Consider the following 19232-nt stretch of genomic DNA (forward strand, 5'->3'; position numbering starts at 1 on the left):
TCAGTATCATTTTTTTCAGCACAGACTATGGGTGCTCTGGAAGGATGATATTTTAATTTCTCATGGCAATTGATTTCATGCTTTGTTGCCTTATATTTTAAATACTGTAGCTTCTTTGTGATCTGGAATACAGGCTTTACTACTCTGCATTCTGCTTTTTTTTTTTTTTTTTTGTGAGGAAGGAGTGAGTTTCACTGAGAACAACCATGAGAGATGGGCTCTCGGGTTACACTGTATTTTCCTCTTTTGGTCTCCTCTGCAGCAATAGCTGTGAGAACCCTTGGTGCTGTAGCACTGTTGCTGGTGACCTACAGGAAATTATTTTTGAACCTTGCACTTAGACACAGGTGTCTCCACCTATACAGCTGGAGATGGAGCTTCTGATTATATAGTTGCACAGAGTTGAACTAAAGTACTTGCAGATTTGAATTCTTGCAAACTTCTTATTTGGAAGCTTCTTCTCACCCACGTATGGAGGCTAAAAGAGTTTGCATAATGTTTTTGCTGTGTGTTCAAAACAGCGTCTGTCAGTGACTTTGAACATGTGCTAGCTACAGCAATATGTTAAACAAGCAGAGGTGGGAAATCTTTCTTTCGCTCTTAAATCTCTGTGAGTCTCAAAAGGAGTTAGAGCTGGGCAGTTATCATGCCCTGTTCTTATCCGGATCTTCTGAGGTAAAATATGCCTTCACAAACTGCCAATTGATCTTTTGTAAAAAATCAATAAATAAATCTGTTCCAAACTGCAGCAAAATACGACCTGGTAAAAAAAGCCATGATGGCTAAGGCTGTGAGGGTACGTATCTGGGTGGCAGTTTCTTGTAGTTGGTGTGAATTTTGTGTGACTATCTCTGTAGCATGGATCATGTGCAGTGTGCTGGTTTTGGAAGGACCAACCAGGGGCAGTCGCAAAGCTCTGCCACAGTTCATGCAAAAATCCTTTTCAGAGGGAGAAACTGAAGAATAGCTTAATTTAGGATGAAAATTAGGAAAATACCTTCTGGCTTACTCTGGAAATAGCAAGATTGGACTTTCCTCCTTTTTAAAACTTTTCTCTCCAAATATAGCAAATGTCTGCTGGGAATTTGCCAAACTCCCTGTAAACCTTTGTAAAGGTCGTCCAAAAGTTAAAATTTTAATCACAACCTGACTAATCAGCTAAGGGTTTCCATAAATACATGAAGAGATCGGGGCTACAAGTGCTGTCCTTTGAGAGGATTCCTGAATGAAGCTGGCAGACTTCTGCCAGAGTCCCTTCTGTGTGTTGCCTGTATGTCCAGAATGTCTTGTGATGTTTACATACCCTTCGGGATGGGTGTTAAAATGAGGGCTTTTGGCAGAGGTGTAGGGGCTTAAAAAACAAGAATACCCCCAAACCAAAACCCAACTTGCCACACAAAATGGCATCAGTACCATCGAACCTTGTTTCTTACCCTGCTGCTGCCCTAGAGGTGAGCAGTGCTGCTGAGCTTATAGAGCACTTCAGGATTCTGTGGGGTGTAAGACACTATAGAAATGTAAAATGTTGCCACAGCAACCAAATGTCACAAGTTTCACTTGCGTAAGATGAACAACAGATACTCAAGAAACGGAGATCCCATTTGGGTGTTTTTTGTTGTTTATTTTTTGGTCTCCATACCAATATGCTCTATTAAGTTTGAAGAAACTGAGACTGCAGAGCTGCATTGTTCCCTGATGATACCAGAAGTTTAGTGTTACTTGGGGTGAGCCTGGAGGATGAGCACCGGGTTCTGGTCCTAGAGTAAAACCTTGCCAGTTGCAAGCATTGCTCAGGAAAAAATCAGGTTTCGGAAATTAATATATTCTCTCAGTTAATTTGAAATGCTGCCAGTGGGGACGGGTTGTGCAGATGTGAGGAGCATGAAGGTATGACTGAGAGAGTGGTGTGCTGCAGTGGGTCTCTGAGCTGCGAGGCCAGGGAAGGCAAACCAGGAACCATTTGTAAAGGCAGAGAGTCTCTGTCAAAAACACAGGCTGCTTAATGTACGCAGCCTGTCATTAATGTGATTTCTCCTTGCTGTGAGCCGTGCCTCCTTCTTCCCCCAGCTTCTCGGGGAGCTCAGCCACGCCTGGGCTCTTGCTGCCACCTACTGTCCTCTGCTCGTCTTCTCCTGTCCTCTTTCATCCTCTCCTTTTGGGCAGCAGGGTAGTTCCTTCCTAATGCTCTGCTGGGCCAAAAAACCCACCGTGCAGGTTGTTTTTCTGCACTGCTGTAAGACTGAGGAAGGCCTTGGAGCATGTCCCTAGGCCATCCTGAACCTTCATACCTTGCAACACGTGGGGAAGGGGCCAATGTCCAAGATAAGTTTTGAGGGAACTTAGTGTTGGGATGTTTCTTTTACCTTATTTTTGCTTGTTTTTTATGTCAAACAGCCCCGCTGACTGTCTTGCCAGCCCCTGGGAGCTCTTTGTGGGGCTGCAGGGTGTCAGGGTGCCAGTGCTCAAACCACCTGAGAAGTGACATTCACATGTTCAGAGTGGCTCCTGTTTTTGTTCTGGAGTTCTGCTTGTGTGTATGTATATACTTAGATACTTACAGCTAAGGGAACATGACTAGAAGGGCTAAATGGTTCAAATGCAGCAGTTCCAGAGTGCTACAGAACATCAGTAGTCAAATATTTGAAACAATTTACATAAAAACTACTTGCTTTCATTTCAGTAAACAACGTGGGAATTTCATATTCTTATCCGGAATACTTTATTGATGTTCCAGACCTGGATAAAGTGAGTGATTTTTCTTTTTCTTTATTTTTTTTTCCTGTTACTTTACAATGTTCTCAATGTTTGCTCTCTCTACTTCATGAATAAGGCAAAAGTATTTAGATTTGGTCAAAGTACTCCCAGAAAAGCAAAGTTTCCTGTTTAGAAAACATTCTAGAAGGATTCTTAGAGGTTTACATAAGCAGCATGATCTGCTTTAGTAGGTGGGATGGTCTTTTCAGAGATTGAATGGATGAGTGGAAGCTGCCTGTTCCAAAACACTGATTGTAAATTTAAGTAGGGCCAGCGGATACATTTTGTACTGTAGAAACAGTTGTGGTTGACTTGAGTACTTTGTAATCATTTGTTTTGAACACTTTCACCATCACTTTGTTTCCAAACTCCCTGTAGCTCACTGTATTCACTGTAGGATTCTGCTCTCTGCTTCAGTGTTAGTGAACGTATCTCCTGGGGCTTTTGTTTTGTACATCATCCACTAAACTTTATAACACATGTAGCAAACAAATAAAATCAAATTAACCTGATGAATGAACGGAGTGACTGAAACAGTGTTACAAAATGGTGAAGAGCAAAATATAAACATAAATATGTGGGCATATGACTGAAATACCAGAATTTACCAAATTGCAAATGGTGTGGAGAAATGTCTATGTGATATATCTATGTTCTTTATTTGTGTGGAATAAAATTGGACTGAAGCGATTTGGAGAGTGCTTTGAAAGTCTGTTGCAGTTTTTGATACTGAAGCAAGAAGGCATGGAGTAAAGCTGGATGTGGATGTAGAAGAGCGAGGTTCAATTTATCCCAGCAGTTGCAACGACAGGCAGTATGTAAATCTTGTTCAAATAACTTAAAACAGAACATAATGCAAATCCTTGTTTTCTTGCAGACGATTGACCAAATGATCAACGTTAACATCATGTCTGTCTGTAAGGTAAGAGCCCTGCTGCCAGCACTTATTCCTGAAATCCTAACTCAATTCAAGTTCACTTGTCCAAAGCATTACTTTCACCTACTGGACCACAGATTCACTTTTCATCTTAATGTAACTCAGAATTTATGATTCTTGCAGCAGATTATTCAGATTGTTATTGAAATACAATTTGTTACAAAGATAATTCTTAGCTATTTAGAAGAGCGTGATACGTACACAAAGCAGTGTTTATGTTTATTGTTCTGGTCCTTCCTGTAAACCTTTAATTCTTCTCCTTCTATGTCTGTGTTCTTTGAGGTAAGTACCCTGATCAGTGCACATGTAAGGCTTTCATACGCTGTTGTGAGAAAGCACAGTTATACTTACTGTGACATGGAAACCCAAATTTACAGAGCTGTGTCATAACTTCTGAAATAAAATGCTTTCCCTTTTTGAGATATATGTGTGTGTGTGTGTGTGTGTGTGTGTGTGTAATTTTGTTGTTGTTGGGAAGAAATGAATAGCACTTCAGGCTAAAAAGTGTAACTGTTGCCTTTATTAAAATGAGGGCCATTCACAGAACAGTTTTTCATCCTGATATTTCAAAGCTGAATGGAGGCCAGAGCTAATGGCAGCTGCTTAACATGACATAAGGAGTTAATTACTGTGTTAGCAGACAGAGATGCAGAAATTCCTTGTGATTATTCACTGCTGAGCCTCAACTTTCTCTTCTGCATGATAAAAAGTTTGCATCCCCAATATCTGAGGGTTAACCTTTTCCCTCCAAGCCCAAATGTTAGGTGCTTCAAAGGTGACTTGAAAGATTTGACTTGCTTGCAGCTGTTCTGATGAGGTCAACTACTGAATCCATTTAGTATGGCGCTCTCAGGGAGTGGAAAATGTAGGTGTCTTGTTGCCATGTGAGTAGGCTCAGGACCTCTGAAAATAAGCCCTTAAGCCCTCTCTGGGATTTGTACACCTCGGTTGAACAACAGCACACAGTGAAAAGCGCAGCCCTCGCATGACTGAAGGTATTGTTGATGTCAGTTTGTTGCTCTCACTTTGCTGTGTATTTATGTGGTACATTAGAACAAGTTGTTATGAAGTTGGAAAAGTCATTAGAGTGGTTCTTCTCCAACTTTTCTGCTTAAGAACACAGCAAACCTGACAAACTCCAGTTTCTGTTAATTGAGGTTTGTGGCCCATGGGTCTTGCTGGGCACCTACAGGATTTGCACCAGGGAAGGCAATTGTTAGTGGGCACCTTTTACTGTTTCTCTTGTAGAAGCCATTTAGCAGACATCCTAAGCACCCCCCTCTCCCAGGTGTTAACACAGTTACACCAGGTATAATCAGCAAACTGCTACGGTGTGACACCTGTGCTGTGCCAGCAGAGGGAGTGCACTATTCAGTGAATAAAGGTTTTGGGGTGTTGATCCTCCTAGAAACATTTTGTCAGAACAGAAGAGTTACAGCTGAACTACTTTATTATGTTTTTCTGAAGATGATAGACTGCAATAATTTGAGGTCTACTTTGGTATGCTGAAATTCTAGAGAGATGCAGCCAGATTATCTTGGTTTCCAGAATGAACTAGTGCTGCTTTGTGGCTTGTTTCTCTGTGTTTATAATCAGTGATGTTCAACTGCAGTTAGCAAATGTATGATTTTGTTTCTGGTAAATTTTGTGTTGTGTCAGCCTCTTCACATTATAACGTGGTTGTTCCCACGCATGTAAAAATTTATTATCTGGTTCCTTGAGACCTAGTGTATGTTAGTGCTTTTCAGTTTGTTTGAAAACTTCCCTTGACCATGAGCAACTCGTGCTACTGGGTATAATCGCAGGCTGAGCATCAGCTTCCACGCTTGAAAATGTTCCTCTTGCATGAGCCTGTTGTGTAATTAAACAGTAGGCATGCCAGATGCTTACTGTTTTGGGGAGAGGAGCACATTAGAGATATGTACCATCTGTAAGTCTTTTTTTCCTTTCCTTTTTTTTTTTTTTTTTTCTTGAGAAGAATCCATAAAAATAGAGGGAAAAGTAATTTTAGGAAAAATCTGTGTCCTTTCACTTATATTTTTGGGACAGAATCCCATAAGCATTTATTTTGGTGTGTAATGGAGATATCACCATATCACCTCTTTTCCAAGTGCATATGTTTGTGTCTAGTTTTTAAAAATCTCCCTTCTTGCATGAGAAACTCACAAAGTTCACCTCACAGGATAAATTAACAGCCTGTTCAACCTTTTTTTCAGCAGTAAAGTTTCTAATGCAGTGTAACTTCCCCTAATGTTTGAGAACGGGTATCCTGTCACAAGATACTAAGTATGTGAGAAACAAATAGCGAGTGTGTTGTCTCTGTCTGCAGGATCACAGTATGCTAATTGCACTGGGAGTGTGGCATGAACGTGTGCTCTGAAAAATGAGTGGGACTAAATAGCTGAGGGGGTGCTGGCTTGGCGCTTGATTAAGCAAGGAGCTGAATTGGTTTGAAAGCCATTATGTCGTAGGGGGAATGTGGTTTTCAGACTTACAGGCCAGTCTTCAGTTCGAAATTGGCATTATTGGAAGAAGGGGGAGAGTAAATTACATGCACCTACATGCCTTGGTGTCTGTGCTAATCTTTGCCTTCATCGCCTTATTTATGCTCTGTACTGAGTGTTAAATGTGAAAGGGCAACAGCCCTACACGATCAAGATTTTTATTCATTACTATATTTGAGAGTCTTATAATTTGCCAAAAACATAAAAAACAAGCAAACAAAAACACAAACATGCTGTGTTGAACTGAGATATGGTGTCAGCTGCCTCTTAGTAGAAGGGGAAGGTAAATTGCACCAAGTTGTGAACACCTGGCAAGACAAGCAACTCCAAGCAATGCCAGAGAAGTCTAAAATGGAGTTTAGGAGAGAAACAAATAGCAACCTATGCAAAACTGAAGTGAGGAGGAGAGCTAGCCTATCTGAGATAGGGGAAAAGTTCTTTTGTAGACTTGTGCATAAAAGGATTGCATTTGTTGTGTATTGGAAAGGATAATTTCAAGCAGAACGTATTTCTGAGGGAAGTGGCAACACTGGCTTTCGAGAAGAGGTGTGTGTGTGTGTGTGTGTGTGTGTGTGTGTGTGTACCGTACCTCTGGTCAAGGGATAGCTATCACATTTATATTCAAAGTCATAATGGAAGGGGGAGCTGATGACTTAGCCAAAAAGATAATGCAAGTTTGTAGCGGAGGAGAACAGTTGCCAGTACTTGGAAGGGAAGTGTACTGTGAAGGTGGTCATGAGTAGCAATGAAATGTTCCTCAGGGGGAAATTAGATGCTGCAGTTTCCCACCTTGCTGACTCTGAACCTAAGAGCATGATACACAGCCAAGTAGAACAAGGAAAATGTGACTGACAAGTACATTCCAGCAGTGGTGAAAGAAGCACTTAGGATTTTTCTTCTGAATACAAACAACAATGTGAAATGTAGGAAAATCTAGTTGTGTTGGTTATGGGTTTTTCTTGCCTTTTTTTTTTTTTTTTTTTTTGTGGGTTTGGGGTTAAACAAATACAGATTCCACATCTTGAAATTAGAAAGAGAGGGAAATGCTCAACTAGGGAACTGTACTTGGAAGCTGGAGCCTAAAAGTTTGAGATTCTAATTCAAAAAACTCTCCTAGAAATGTTGCTCAATGGAAGGTCACTGACAACGGACAGGGCTTGCAGCATATTAAGTTCACAGTTCCCTTTGTATATCCTTGTATGTGCCCCTTTTTGCTTATGGACTTTGCCACAAAGATTATTGCATTATTTTCTATAGAACAGACATTAGCTTTTATCCCAAGCCAAACGAGAATGGTTTGTGTTTGTAAAAAGTGGCAGGTAGGTACGAGCTGCATTAAGAAATGACTTTTGAGATGCATTGTAAGAACCTAGCAGTAGATGCTGATAATAGCCTTCATGATCAATTTAACTAATGGTGCAGGAATACAGTTCTCTGCTTCTTTAACAGTAAGACTTGCGTGTGAGTTGTGCATGGTCACAGTGTCAGTTAGCTATTTGTGAGGTGGCTGAGTGCTTGTGTGAATCAGGGCTGCATTATTTTTATCTACCACAACAGAGGAATGAGACTCCAAACTTTTTGGTAATTTTACTGAGAGATTTACCTGTGTGTATGCGAAATTATTGAAAAACAAGCAGAAAAACACCAACTACTAGTATTTAACAGTTGTGTGCAATATGTTTTACCAATCTATACAAGCTGTAAAGTATTGACAGCTTCTGACACTAAGAAGTCTGTCTGGAGCAAATTTTTCTGGCACATACATGCATTCACACTCTTCTCTAATTCAAGCTTTCAGAAAGAAATAAGAAATTTGTATGAGTAGGCAGGTTTTCCATAGCTTAGTGTCTGGCTGCTCTGTCTGAAATTAGCCTAGCTTTCAGACTCTTGGAGCTTTCATGAGTTCAACCACAGCATGTGTATTTCTGTGAAAATTAGCATTTCATTCAGAAAGCTGGGGTGAGCTCAGTATCCACCAGCCGAAGGCAATCTTCTTAGGATAGTTCCCAACCTCTCCTTTAGGTCTCCTACCACTTTGTCCTTGATTAGATTGCTATCAGAGAAAGAAGTATTCACATAGAGTTCTCCCATGTCCTACACGTGAAGTCCTGTGGACTCAGACTTGTAATGCATTGGTATTTATTAAATTGACATTATTGCAGAACTGTATATCTATAAATCAGACCAAGCAAAACATTTGGATTCTTTATCTGGGACACGTGTATTCAATTATACATCTATTTGTTGTTGAACTTCTTGTTTTGGAATTCCATGTCTGTAGTTATAGCTGTTGAAGACAAGGATGTTAACCAGATTGGCTCTTTTGGATAAAGATCACGCAAGCAATTGGAAACAATCATGTGGTAAAAATTCATTCTTGCTAAAGCTTGTTTTCTTTGAATTAGTGCTGGAGCCATTTTATGTATGTGTACAACATACAGATTTGCCAAATAATCTGAAAATGCCTACAGAATGCTTTGCCAGCATTTTTACAGTAGTGCTGTTGCGTTACTGGAACAGCCTTAGTATGTTGGCTGGGTGAGGTGAGACTGACTCAACGGGCTGCCTTCTGTTAGTTACTTCTTTTCTTTTTTAAAAAAATAAATAAATTGTGTTTTTTTTTTTTTTTTTTTTTTTTGCACAAAGATACTGAATATTCATGTATCTCTTTTGATATGTTGCAAGATGTAAATACAGACAGGAAAAACAGTTTTGCTTTTTTTGATAGATTTTTGAAGTTCTCTCAAAATACTCATTTTAATGGAGACAAATGGAGGTGATGTTGGGTATGAAATCTGGTTTTACCACTGGTGTTTTCTGGGGGTGGAGATTCACTTGCCCTTCCAGCTGAATTTTGGACACAGATGGTGTCCAAAGCTACAGGGGAGAGCATTTGTTTATTTCCACTTGTGTCACGTACCTACTGCAATGTCTCTGCTGTCATGGCTTCATCGTTTCTTAATTTGTATCAAACATTAATCATTGTAGCTTTTTTGTGTGTACTCTCTCACTGGGATATCAGTAGTGACCAGAAATTTTGTAATATGGTAAGTTAGAGCTGTTTGATGACTTGCAGTTGGGACTGAGACCCTAAATGCAGAAGTCGGGACTTATCACTAAAGTTTTAAATGTGGTTCCCTCTGTGTTACAGTGGAGCTGCTGTACTAATTTTCAAACCATTTTTGGGTTGCCTAAGGGGATGCAATTACAATCCTTGTCCCCGTGTCTATCTCTGAGAAGTGTATGCAGCATTATCTTACCCTGATAGGCAAGATACAGTACGCCACTTTTTGCCAAGAGATCTGTGGTAGAGATCATAAAGCTTGTACCAGATAAAAGATCTGCCATTCTTGAGCTAGCCTTAAAATCAGCCAGAATCACTCATTATCTTTTAATATTAAAGTGGTTATTTCCACATTTCTTTTGTAGTATTGGTGTGTGAGAAAGCTCCTGCATAGAGTTAGTTTTGAAGTTGCATTGAACCTGGTTAGCTCGGTGATGTTTACCACCTCAGGAAAAACTTTGTTTGACTTCTGCAGCAATGCTGGGAGTTGTGTGTGCCAACAGCCCACACTACGACTGTAAGGTCTGCTCAACCCCTGCTTGTGCAATGCCCTGCCATAGCTGTCATGCATCAGACTATCTGATAGTCTGAGAGCTCACAACTAAAAAATAAAATCAAAACCAAATTCCACCCCATGTAAGTGTTCATGCAACAGTAATACTAACATAGCTTGCTACAGTAAGTCAGATTTTTTCTTTTAATAAAAGTGCTTACTGATGTTTTGTTCTCCTCTATATGCTGTTTTAGCTTCATGTTTTCATCTGTTGAGGTAATTTGGTGCTAGTGGGAATATTGCTATATTTTGGTGCCATCAAGCATTTTGTTTTGTTTGGAAAATATTTTTCTTTAAAGATGTGAGAAGTGATAATTTGTATTTCTGATGTCTTTGGTGTCAGTCACGATGCTTACAAACAGGGTTGGTTGGGAACAGGGTAGTATTTGGCAGAAACTGAACTTTGACTATATGATTTTTATGATTTTTACAGGCAGCGATTTTGGAATCATTTCATAATTAAGGATAGTAACAGTATTAGAAGGGCTAGTTTTCTTGCAAATTCAAAATTCATCTAAGCTTGGGTCAGTGCTTTGTTTCCGTTGCCACAGCTGCTTGGTCTGTGGTTGGAAGCTTGTTTTTGGGATTACAGCTGTAGAGAATCTTTCAACTGGGTTATAGATGGATTGCTCACAGCCGTGGTGAAGGCAGAGTCTGCAGAGCAATGGGGAAGTTTTCCTCAGCACGGGGAAAATGTTCTTACTGCAGACACCTGTGTAATCAGCAAAGTAAGGTTCTAGGCTCTTAAATGCTTTCTGTGTGCAACATAATATTTATAGCAAGCTGCTGAAAAACTGGGGCTATTGAGAACTTGGTACCAAAGCTGCACCATAGAAGCTTATTTTTTGTTCATGTTATAGTAATACTCTTACACAAAAGCACCCCTTGTCAGAAGCAAACTAAACTTCTTTTGCCTGCCTTCTAACAGCAATGATTCTTACTATGTTAATGCTGGTAAGCTTTATATACTTTATTCTAAAATAAAGGAGATATGTTGGAGCAGTGAGTTGACTGACATGGTTACCAGAGCTAGAATGCTCCAGTGCTTTTGTCCAGTGCTCTTGCTGCTCCACAATTTATTGTTGTTGTGTTGGTGTTTTTTTTTAATTTAAAATCAGCAGTTTAGTAAGACTTGCTAAAATGCATTGGCATCAATGATAAATTTAGTCAATCATAAGAAATATAGATGCCTTTTCTGGGGAGAGAAAGATCATACACATATCATAGTACTCTGGTGTTTCCATCTTCTTTAGAAGGCATGGATGCTGCAGGGCGGTGGAGGCATTTTTATTTATTCTTATTGCACTTATTGTACTTATGCTGCTAGCTGGCTCGGTTCACCAGTTTCAGTACACACACTGCTTGAGAGCCAAGTTATCCAGGTAGAATAAAAATAAACTGCCTACGCAAAGTATGGTCTCTGCTTCCCTGAGCTGTGGCCGGGGTGGAGGGGGAGGCAGCTGCTTCTGGGAGGAAGGGAGGCTTCCCTGTCGCTGGCTGTGTGGTGCCTGCATTCTCAGCCATCACGAATGTTTTCTTTTTGCAGATGACACGATTGGTGCTGCCCGGCATGCTGGAAAGGTGAGTCACACTACCACTATCCAGACAAAGTCATCATTATTTATAGGGGAGAATCCTTTCTTGAAAAATTCATTACTGTGACTAATCAGCCTGGTCTCCATGTTTTAATGGCAGAGTAATGCTGGGTGAGTCACGCTGATGGTGCATGAATCATCAGACGGTGGAAGCCTTTTCCACTCGATTCCCTTTTTATTTTTCCTCTCCCTTCTCCACTGTTGTGGTGATTCCTTTTAGAACAGAATTAAAAAGCCCGTCTGACTCATCAGCACTAACTCAACAACCTGCTATTCTGAGGGGGTGGTTACAGTTCCTGGGAATAACCTTCTTAAGGCTATTTCTCTAAGTCATTGTAAGTAAAATGGATGCAAAGAGTATGTTCTCATTATACAGTACGAGGTATATTGAGGAAAGTCTGTGATCATTTGGTGAAGTAGAATTGGAGACCAGCTCTTTAAAAAAGGAGTTAATGCACACCACTGTCATTGCTGGGAGACGTGTACTGACTTCCTAGGCAGCTCCCGGGTGAAACTAAAGGCACCCAGGTTTGATGCGGTCCCTCCAGGCTGTTCTCTAGCTGGTGTTGACTGCTGCAGGGTGTTTGCTGTCTGCTGCAGCACTAACACTGGCTCATTGGGGTTTGCTTTAGGTTAGAGTTGGGCTGCACTCATTTAAAAAAAAAAAAAAAAAAAAAAAAAAAAGAGGCTGGAGCAGTGGGGCCCAGGTAAACCTCATGAGGTTCAACAAATCCAAATGCAAGCTCTTGCAACCCTTACTACCGATACAAGCTGGGAGATGAAAGGGTTGAATGCAGCCCTGCCTAAAAAGACCTGGGGGTAGTGGTGGATAGGAAGCTGGACATGAGCCAGCAATGTGCCCTTGGCGCCCAGAAAGCCAACCGTATCCTGGGCTGCACAAAAGAAGCACAATCAACAGGTCGAGGGAGGTGATCTTCCCACACTGCACTGGTGAGGCCTCACCTGGAATACTGCATCCAGATGTGGAGTCCTCAGTACAGGACAACATAGACTTGTTGGAGGATGTCCGAGGAGAACCACAAAAATGATTCAGGGGATGGAACTCCTCTCCTGCAAGGTCAGGAGAGAGCTGGGGCTGTTCAGCCTGGAGAAGAGAAGGCCCTTAGGTGACCTGATAGTGGCCTTTCAGTATCTAAAGGTGAGCTACAGGAAAGAAGGAGACAGACCCTTCAGCAGTGTCTGTGGTGATAGAACGAAGGAAAATGGCTTCAGATTTCAAGAGGGTAGAAGTAGGTTGGATGTAAGGAAAAGGTCTTTTACAGCGAGGATGGTGGGGCACTGCAGCAGGTTGCCCAGAGATGTGGTTGATGCCTCATCCCTGGAGACTTTCAAGGTAAGGCTGGACAGGATCCTGGGCAGCCTGATCTAGCTATGCACGTTCATTGCAGGGGAGTTGCATCAGATGACTTTTAAAGATCCCTTTCAACTCTTAAGGATTCTATGATAATATTGAGTAAGGCTGCATAGGACTGTGCATGATACTCACTGTGGTATTACCTCCAACGTGGATACTGTATTGAGTAATACAGTAGGAGCATATAGATGGGGCAAACCTCAAAATATGACTAATAAAGAGGGGGAAAAGATTTTTTTTCTTGTATTCTCTCACAATCTGGAAGTCTTCACTGCAGATCAGGGTTCAGTTATGCTAGTGTTGCACAGATGAAGAGCAAGTGTTTTGTATCTAACATGAAGCTTCTTCATGGGTACAAACTGTCACAGCTAGTGGCCACTCTGGGAGTTGGTACCTTGCACATCAGATTGATAGCAAGCTTAGACTCGTTAGTTGAGACAATTTGGAGATAAGAGTGAAAGCAAACGAAGTTTATTTCATGCGAGAAAACTTGATTTAGAAAAGAAAATTCCAGAATCTGGGAGAGCTGGTTATTGATATTTCTTGAGAAAGATGGGGCCTAGACTGAAGATTGCACTGCAGTGATGGTAGTTAAGGTTCAGAAGACAAATGTTATGTCTTGCCCATGTCCTCCACGAGGCAGATAATGGCATGTGGCCTATGTGAAAACATTGTCCTTCTGAAGAGGGCAACGTGACCAAAGCCATCCTTCCTTGCAGGGATTTAAGTACTCACAATATGAGTTTTTGGAACTTTGGAACTCTAATGGCAACTTTTTGCCTCAGTTTCTTCTTTGTCTAAGGAAACATCATAGTTATCCATTTTGACTGAGATTGATCTCTTCCATTTCACAGAGCAAAGTGATCATATTCTGCCTGCAGAATGTCCGTCTTTCTGTTAGATATTACAGAAGCAGAGGTGGTTTGAATGAAAGTAGGGCCCAGGTTTGCTTCTGACTATACTTGAGCAAACAATCATGTTTCTTTGTCTCACAACTCCTATCTGCTGGCTCACCTTGGGAATCCTAAGGACAGCAGTTTGAAAAGAAAGGGTGATCAAAATAATAGAAGGGTTTACACATTTGGAAAGCTTCCGCTTGTGTGGAGCCACTTTACATGGCACATCAGTTTGAGTCGAAGCTGTGGATGCAAAATGTGCTGCATCCCGCGTGTTCAGGGAGGGCAGTGTGCTGAGCACTCGGGGTCACGCAGTGCACCATTGCATCTTGCACCTGCACTGCATGCTCTGATTGGGGGTACTTGGGGTTGGCTGGATGGCATTCCTCGGATGGCATTCCTCAGAGCTGAGCGGATGTGCTTTACATCCAGATTTGTTAGCAGAAAACTTGATGTGTCCCTTACTTCTTGTTTTTGACGAGTACCATAGCATCAGACGACTGCCATTTTTGGTAATGGCATTTGGACACTTCTGTGGCTCCTCTCCTGCGCTCTGGACTCTTACAGTGACCATTCATAATCTGCATCTTCCTGTCCACTTAAATGAGCAGTTCCTCTGTCAGCATCCCAGTGAGAGGGAACCGAGCATCGAGCCTCGATGTCTTTGGGCACACAGCAGCGAACTCGGTTGACCATTTCTAGACTAACTCCCAACTCTGGTGTTTACTGCTGGGGAAGTAGCAAGTGTCTAATGACGTTAGGGAGGAAGCGCTCCTTCCACGGCGTGCAGCTGGAGCGGGCGCTGGTTGCCGCGGCAACAGGACGGCTAAATATAACTGCAGCCGCGGGTTGCAGTGAGCAGGGTGGGCTGGGTGCGGCCTGCTGCCCTCGGGGTCCTCTCTGCAGCGCTGCTGCTGCGCTGGGTTGGAAGCGATGGGAAGTGTTACCCCTGGGTGCCCGTGCAGCCCTCCTTGTTGGCTTGTTGGCTTTACAGGGGAGTCTCGCTGACCCTAGAAATGCTTAATCGTCATCGAGTCCCGTCAAGCTTCGTCCTCTGTTACGTGTTCTGGTGGTGGTTCATCCAGCATGAGTGTGAGGAGAGCACTGCCTTCATAGGGTCTATGTTTCACAGTCTTTCACTTCGTGTCATCTTCCTATTTGAATCATGGGAGGATAAATGGAGATCTTGATCTTTGTTATTCATTAGTCTTTATACTCTTGTCGTGGGCTCTTCTTAATAGTCTCTTAAATATCTAAATTGAACCCTTTTGCCTCGCTCACCTACCAGTTTTGTTTCTTCCTCCTTTTCTCTCTTCTCAAACCATGAGGTTCTGTCCTGTGTTGGGCAGAGAAGCATTCTGCAGACTTGGCAGGACTTGGAATGTGACGGACGTGTCCCTGCCATTCCCTGCCCATTTCCCCTTGGGCTGCTCTTGGTGACAGTCGCACAAAAGGGAACCAATTCCTTGGTGACTTTAGTTGAATTCTAAAAGGGAATGAAGAGTTGATGTAGAATTCTGCAAAGACTGTGATTAATTCACATTATTTTCTTTAGCATGTGCGCTGGTTTTGTTAATATTGATTTTTCAGCAGCCATTCTGTAGGCTGCTCACATAGCCTTCTGAGCTCTATAAAAAGTTCCTTGTGGTATTCTCCGATCTGGTAATCTCTTAAAAACTGCACGAATACTCATTTCACTGCTAATCCTCATCTGAGCTCATGGATAAATATCACAAGCACCACCTGCCTCGGTATGAAAAACCTCTAGCATCCACTGGTAGCCTTCTGCTGTTGTGAAAATTCATGATGATTTTGTAGCCTTTTTTTCTTCGTACCATATATTCGGATCCACGTTACTACTTTGTTTGACCAGCAGAACCTTACAGGTAACTCTGGAACTCAAGAACTTCAGCAAAAGTGTTTGAAGACCTCAGTGACTGTGAAATGTTTATTTTCTGACATGTCAACTCTCATTTCTAGAATCAATTCCCACTTGTACCATGGCAGAGGCCATGAATCTGTTGTCACAAAGAATCAAAAAAATTTATTTTTTTTAATTGTTGCTTAATCTCAGCTGTTTGTTTTTAAGATGGTTTCTTAATTCATTGTGGCAGCAGTGGCATAGGCTATGCGTAGGTGAACAAATGTGATAAGAAACTTGTGAATCTACAGCAGCTGAGCTGTGTGATGACCTGTGTGCATGTTCTTTCTTTGCACGGCACACAGAAAACCTTATGGTGTGTTCAGGCAAACTGGCTGAGGTCTGCTGTAGGGTAGGAATAAGCAGAGGCAGCTTCCTCTGTACTGGACAGTCTGCTATCATCCTCTAATAGCTTACTTGCCCTAAATTTTTTAATTAATTCTGATTTCTACATGGCGCTAAGTAACAGGTCTGCTTTTGTACATAGAACTGGTCATAGAAATGGACGTACTCAAAATAGTGGACTGGGAAATCCAGGAGTCCTAGTGTCTGTCCTCATGGCAAATGCTTTCGAAGTGCTTGACGGAGCTGGTGGTAGCTGGTTTCAGGTACTCTTAGCTAACTATTATAGCGGAATACCTGAAATATTACTGTAACACATCTCTAAATTAACTCTTCTGTAGTCGTCCACTGCATATCTTCTACACTGTATTAAAACGCTGCTGTATTTAAGTAGTAGATTCAAATGCTTGCTATCTTAAAGATCCGTCATGAAGGTAACACTTGGAAGATGTGTAGACTTATGACAAAAGGTGTTATCGAAGTGTAATCCATGTTACAAACTTGTCATTTCTGCCACCTTAACCCAAGGCTTAAAAGTTGCCTTCTGAATTCATGCCAAATTCTCTTGATTGATTTTGGCATAGTTGAGCTCAATAAACATATACTGGAGCTGGATTCTCTTGCTGTATTGACCTTGGAGTTATTCCTGATTTATACCAGCTACTTGAATATTTACATTGTGCTTGAAGGGATATTAGTAAATTTCAGTTTAGAATTTGATTGAAGTTTTTAAACACGTCTTAATTATCTCAGTTGCATCCTAAAGACTTTCTTAGGGCTTGCAGTAATTTTATGAAACATGAAAGGGTGCTTTTTGTTTTGTTTTTTTTTATTGTTGCTGCTTATGTCATTGGAATTTATCTTCACTTTCAGATCAAAAGGGGTAATCTTGAACATCTCATCAGCTGCTGGGATGTATCCAACTCCACTGCTCACTCTTTATTCTGCAACCAAGGTAAATATTCTTTTGTACGCTGAAATCAAGTGTCAAATGTGAGCTAACTCTACAGAAATAAATGTTTTGGTGTCCATCTAGTGGTGCTTTCATGAACTAAAAGTTCTAACTTAAAATTTGCAAATAGTGGAAACTGGAAGGTCAGTATAAAAATGAATGCAGAGGCTTGTTGGTGTGGAAGCTACTATTTTATATATTACATCACATGACAATTTTATATGCTGCATCACACACAACAAAGGGTGCTACTGTACCAAGCAGTCTTGATGTGAGGCTGAGGAAGGATGCTGACAGAGTTTAGTACAACTTCTTATTTTGAGACTTTGAAGCAAGTCTCATTGTCTAGTCTTAAAGAAGATAAATACATATGATAAGGATGTATGTACATATGTATTTAAGTAGGATTCTTCTGGTGCTTGCAGGAAGCAGAGATTTTTCTTCGTTTTTGATTATTTGCTTTAAGTTTAGTGCTTCAGTTAAGAGAAAAAAATAGAGTTCTAGTGCATTGCCAGCACCAAATAATTATTTTCTCTTGAGCTGCTGGCCATATGTCCTGCTAATGTAGCCTAGTATGTAGTTTGTTTGTCTTGCAATGGGTGGGTTATTGGCTTACCTTCTCCCTAGCAGCCACCATAAATTCCAGGTTCTTTGCAACAGCACTGATACTTAGCCAACATTAAGACATGGACTATCCTACTTGGTATGCAGAACTTTGCACTTCACTCTGTGCCTGTCAAGAAATCTCATGAAGTTTAGCAATCATCAAGTTGAACGGGGTCCCTCTGGACTGAAGCTCTGTCGTGTCAGCCACTCCATCTAATTTTGTCATCTGCAAATGTGCTGAGAATGTAGTATGTGCCATCATCTAGGTTGCTGATGGCAGATATTGAAGAATATGGGCCTTGGTATTGATCTGTGAGGTTCTGTGCTTGTTACCAGCCAGATGTCAAGCCATTAATCACAGCCCTTTGAGCCAGGTGGTCCACACAATTTTCTATCTATCCAGCAGTTTGTCCTTTCAGCACATATCTGCTCAACTTCCAAATGAGAACGCCGAAGAAGATGATATCAAATATATGCTCTCAAGACATACAGTATATTATTACTCTAAATCTACATTTCATGTTAAATTTATTGCTCCGGTTTCTCGTTGTGTCATCTGGAACAGTTTTGTCTTTCTGCAGCCAGGGTTAGTTTTATTCCCAAGGTATCTGTACGAGCTTCTGAAATGCTCAACTAAAAGATCTCCTTTTAACACCCAAAGGCAAAACATGGCTTCACAGTATACATAACAAAAATAAATGCAAGAGGTATATATGACGTGATATTCAAACAGTATAGCACTGTGGTTTTATTTAGATACAACCAGCAATTGCCTTCAATACTTAAAGAATTTCAGAGTTTAACCAGAACCTTGATGGAACATAGGTGCTTTCAGTCAGTGGTATTCATGTCAGAACAGACCTGTGTTTCCTTTAAACTCTCAGCTAAATTTTCATATATCAAAAGAAAAAGTTAGCATGCTTTTTTTATTTACACTGAAGAAATATTAGTGTGAGTAAGGGATATTTAAGTTCAGAAATTGTGAAAGCCTGAATTAGCAATAGCTGATAAAATTTGCTCTTGAAAGAGCTATTTTCTGACAGCGCGCTTCTGCTTTAATGTGAAAGGTCACTTCTGTTGTGGCATTGCCTTCAGCTTTATCAAATGATGTGAGCTTCTGATTTTAGAGATAATATACCTTAGGCTGCTTTGCCTAGTCTTTTTTTCAATTAGAATCTCAAATATTCCTCCCTTCCTCCTAAGAAACTCAATTACAGGCTAAGTAATCTGCCTATTCTCAGCACTGCTCGTCTTCTACCACAGAAAGATTAGTAAGCATGAAAGTGACTCCGCTAATGTAGCTGTAGAAAGACTGTATCTGCAGTTTCTAGGGTTTTTTCCTCATCTATATAGAGGGGTTTTAAAGTATAGTATCCTCCGGATGTAAGTCAATGGCTTTGGCTAATTGTCAGGAACATAAGCAGTCCGAGTCTTTAACCTTCATGTGGAGAATTCCCTATTAGATGCTTTAAAAAGAATCATACTCCTGCTTTTTGACAGGCTTCCCTATCTACCTGCATTAATACCAATGCAAAGTGAAAGATGTTTGTTTTTTATTTCCCCACCATTTCTCAAGTATTTGGATTTGTTACTAGATATCCAAGGAGAGGAAATTAGCTCTTGTGTGCTGCATTTATCTGCTTATTCGGAGGGTTCTTATTTGGAGATCATTCTTAGGACTTTTTAAAGTCATAGGCTATTGTCATGGTTTTATGTTTTTTGGTTTTCAGTAT

The 19232-nt window shown here is 40.9% G+C and overlaps 1 protein-coding gene across 1 annotated transcript in view; it reads left to right on the forward strand.

Moving 5' to 3' along the window:
- The window catches only part of HSD17B12 (hydroxysteroid 17-beta dehydrogenase 12), a 74615-nt gene that overhangs the window by 44815 nt on the left and 10568 nt on the right, over positions 1-19232 (forward strand). The window contains 4 exon segments of the mRNA XM_052692566.1: positions 2681-2745; positions 3632-3676; positions 11359-11393; positions 16815-16896. Of these exon segments, the coding sequence (XP_052548526.1) occupies positions 2681-2745; positions 3632-3676; positions 11359-11393; positions 16815-16896 (227 nt within the window).

Source organism: Tympanuchus pallidicinctus, unplaced genomic scaffold (genome assembly GCF_026119805.1).
Source record: "Tympanuchus pallidicinctus isolate F22 unplaced genomic scaffold, pur_lepc_1.0 scaffold3, whole genome shotgun sequence".
In the NCBI taxonomy this organism is placed as follows: Eukaryota; Metazoa; Chordata; class Aves; order Galliformes; family Phasianidae; genus Tympanuchus; species Tympanuchus pallidicinctus.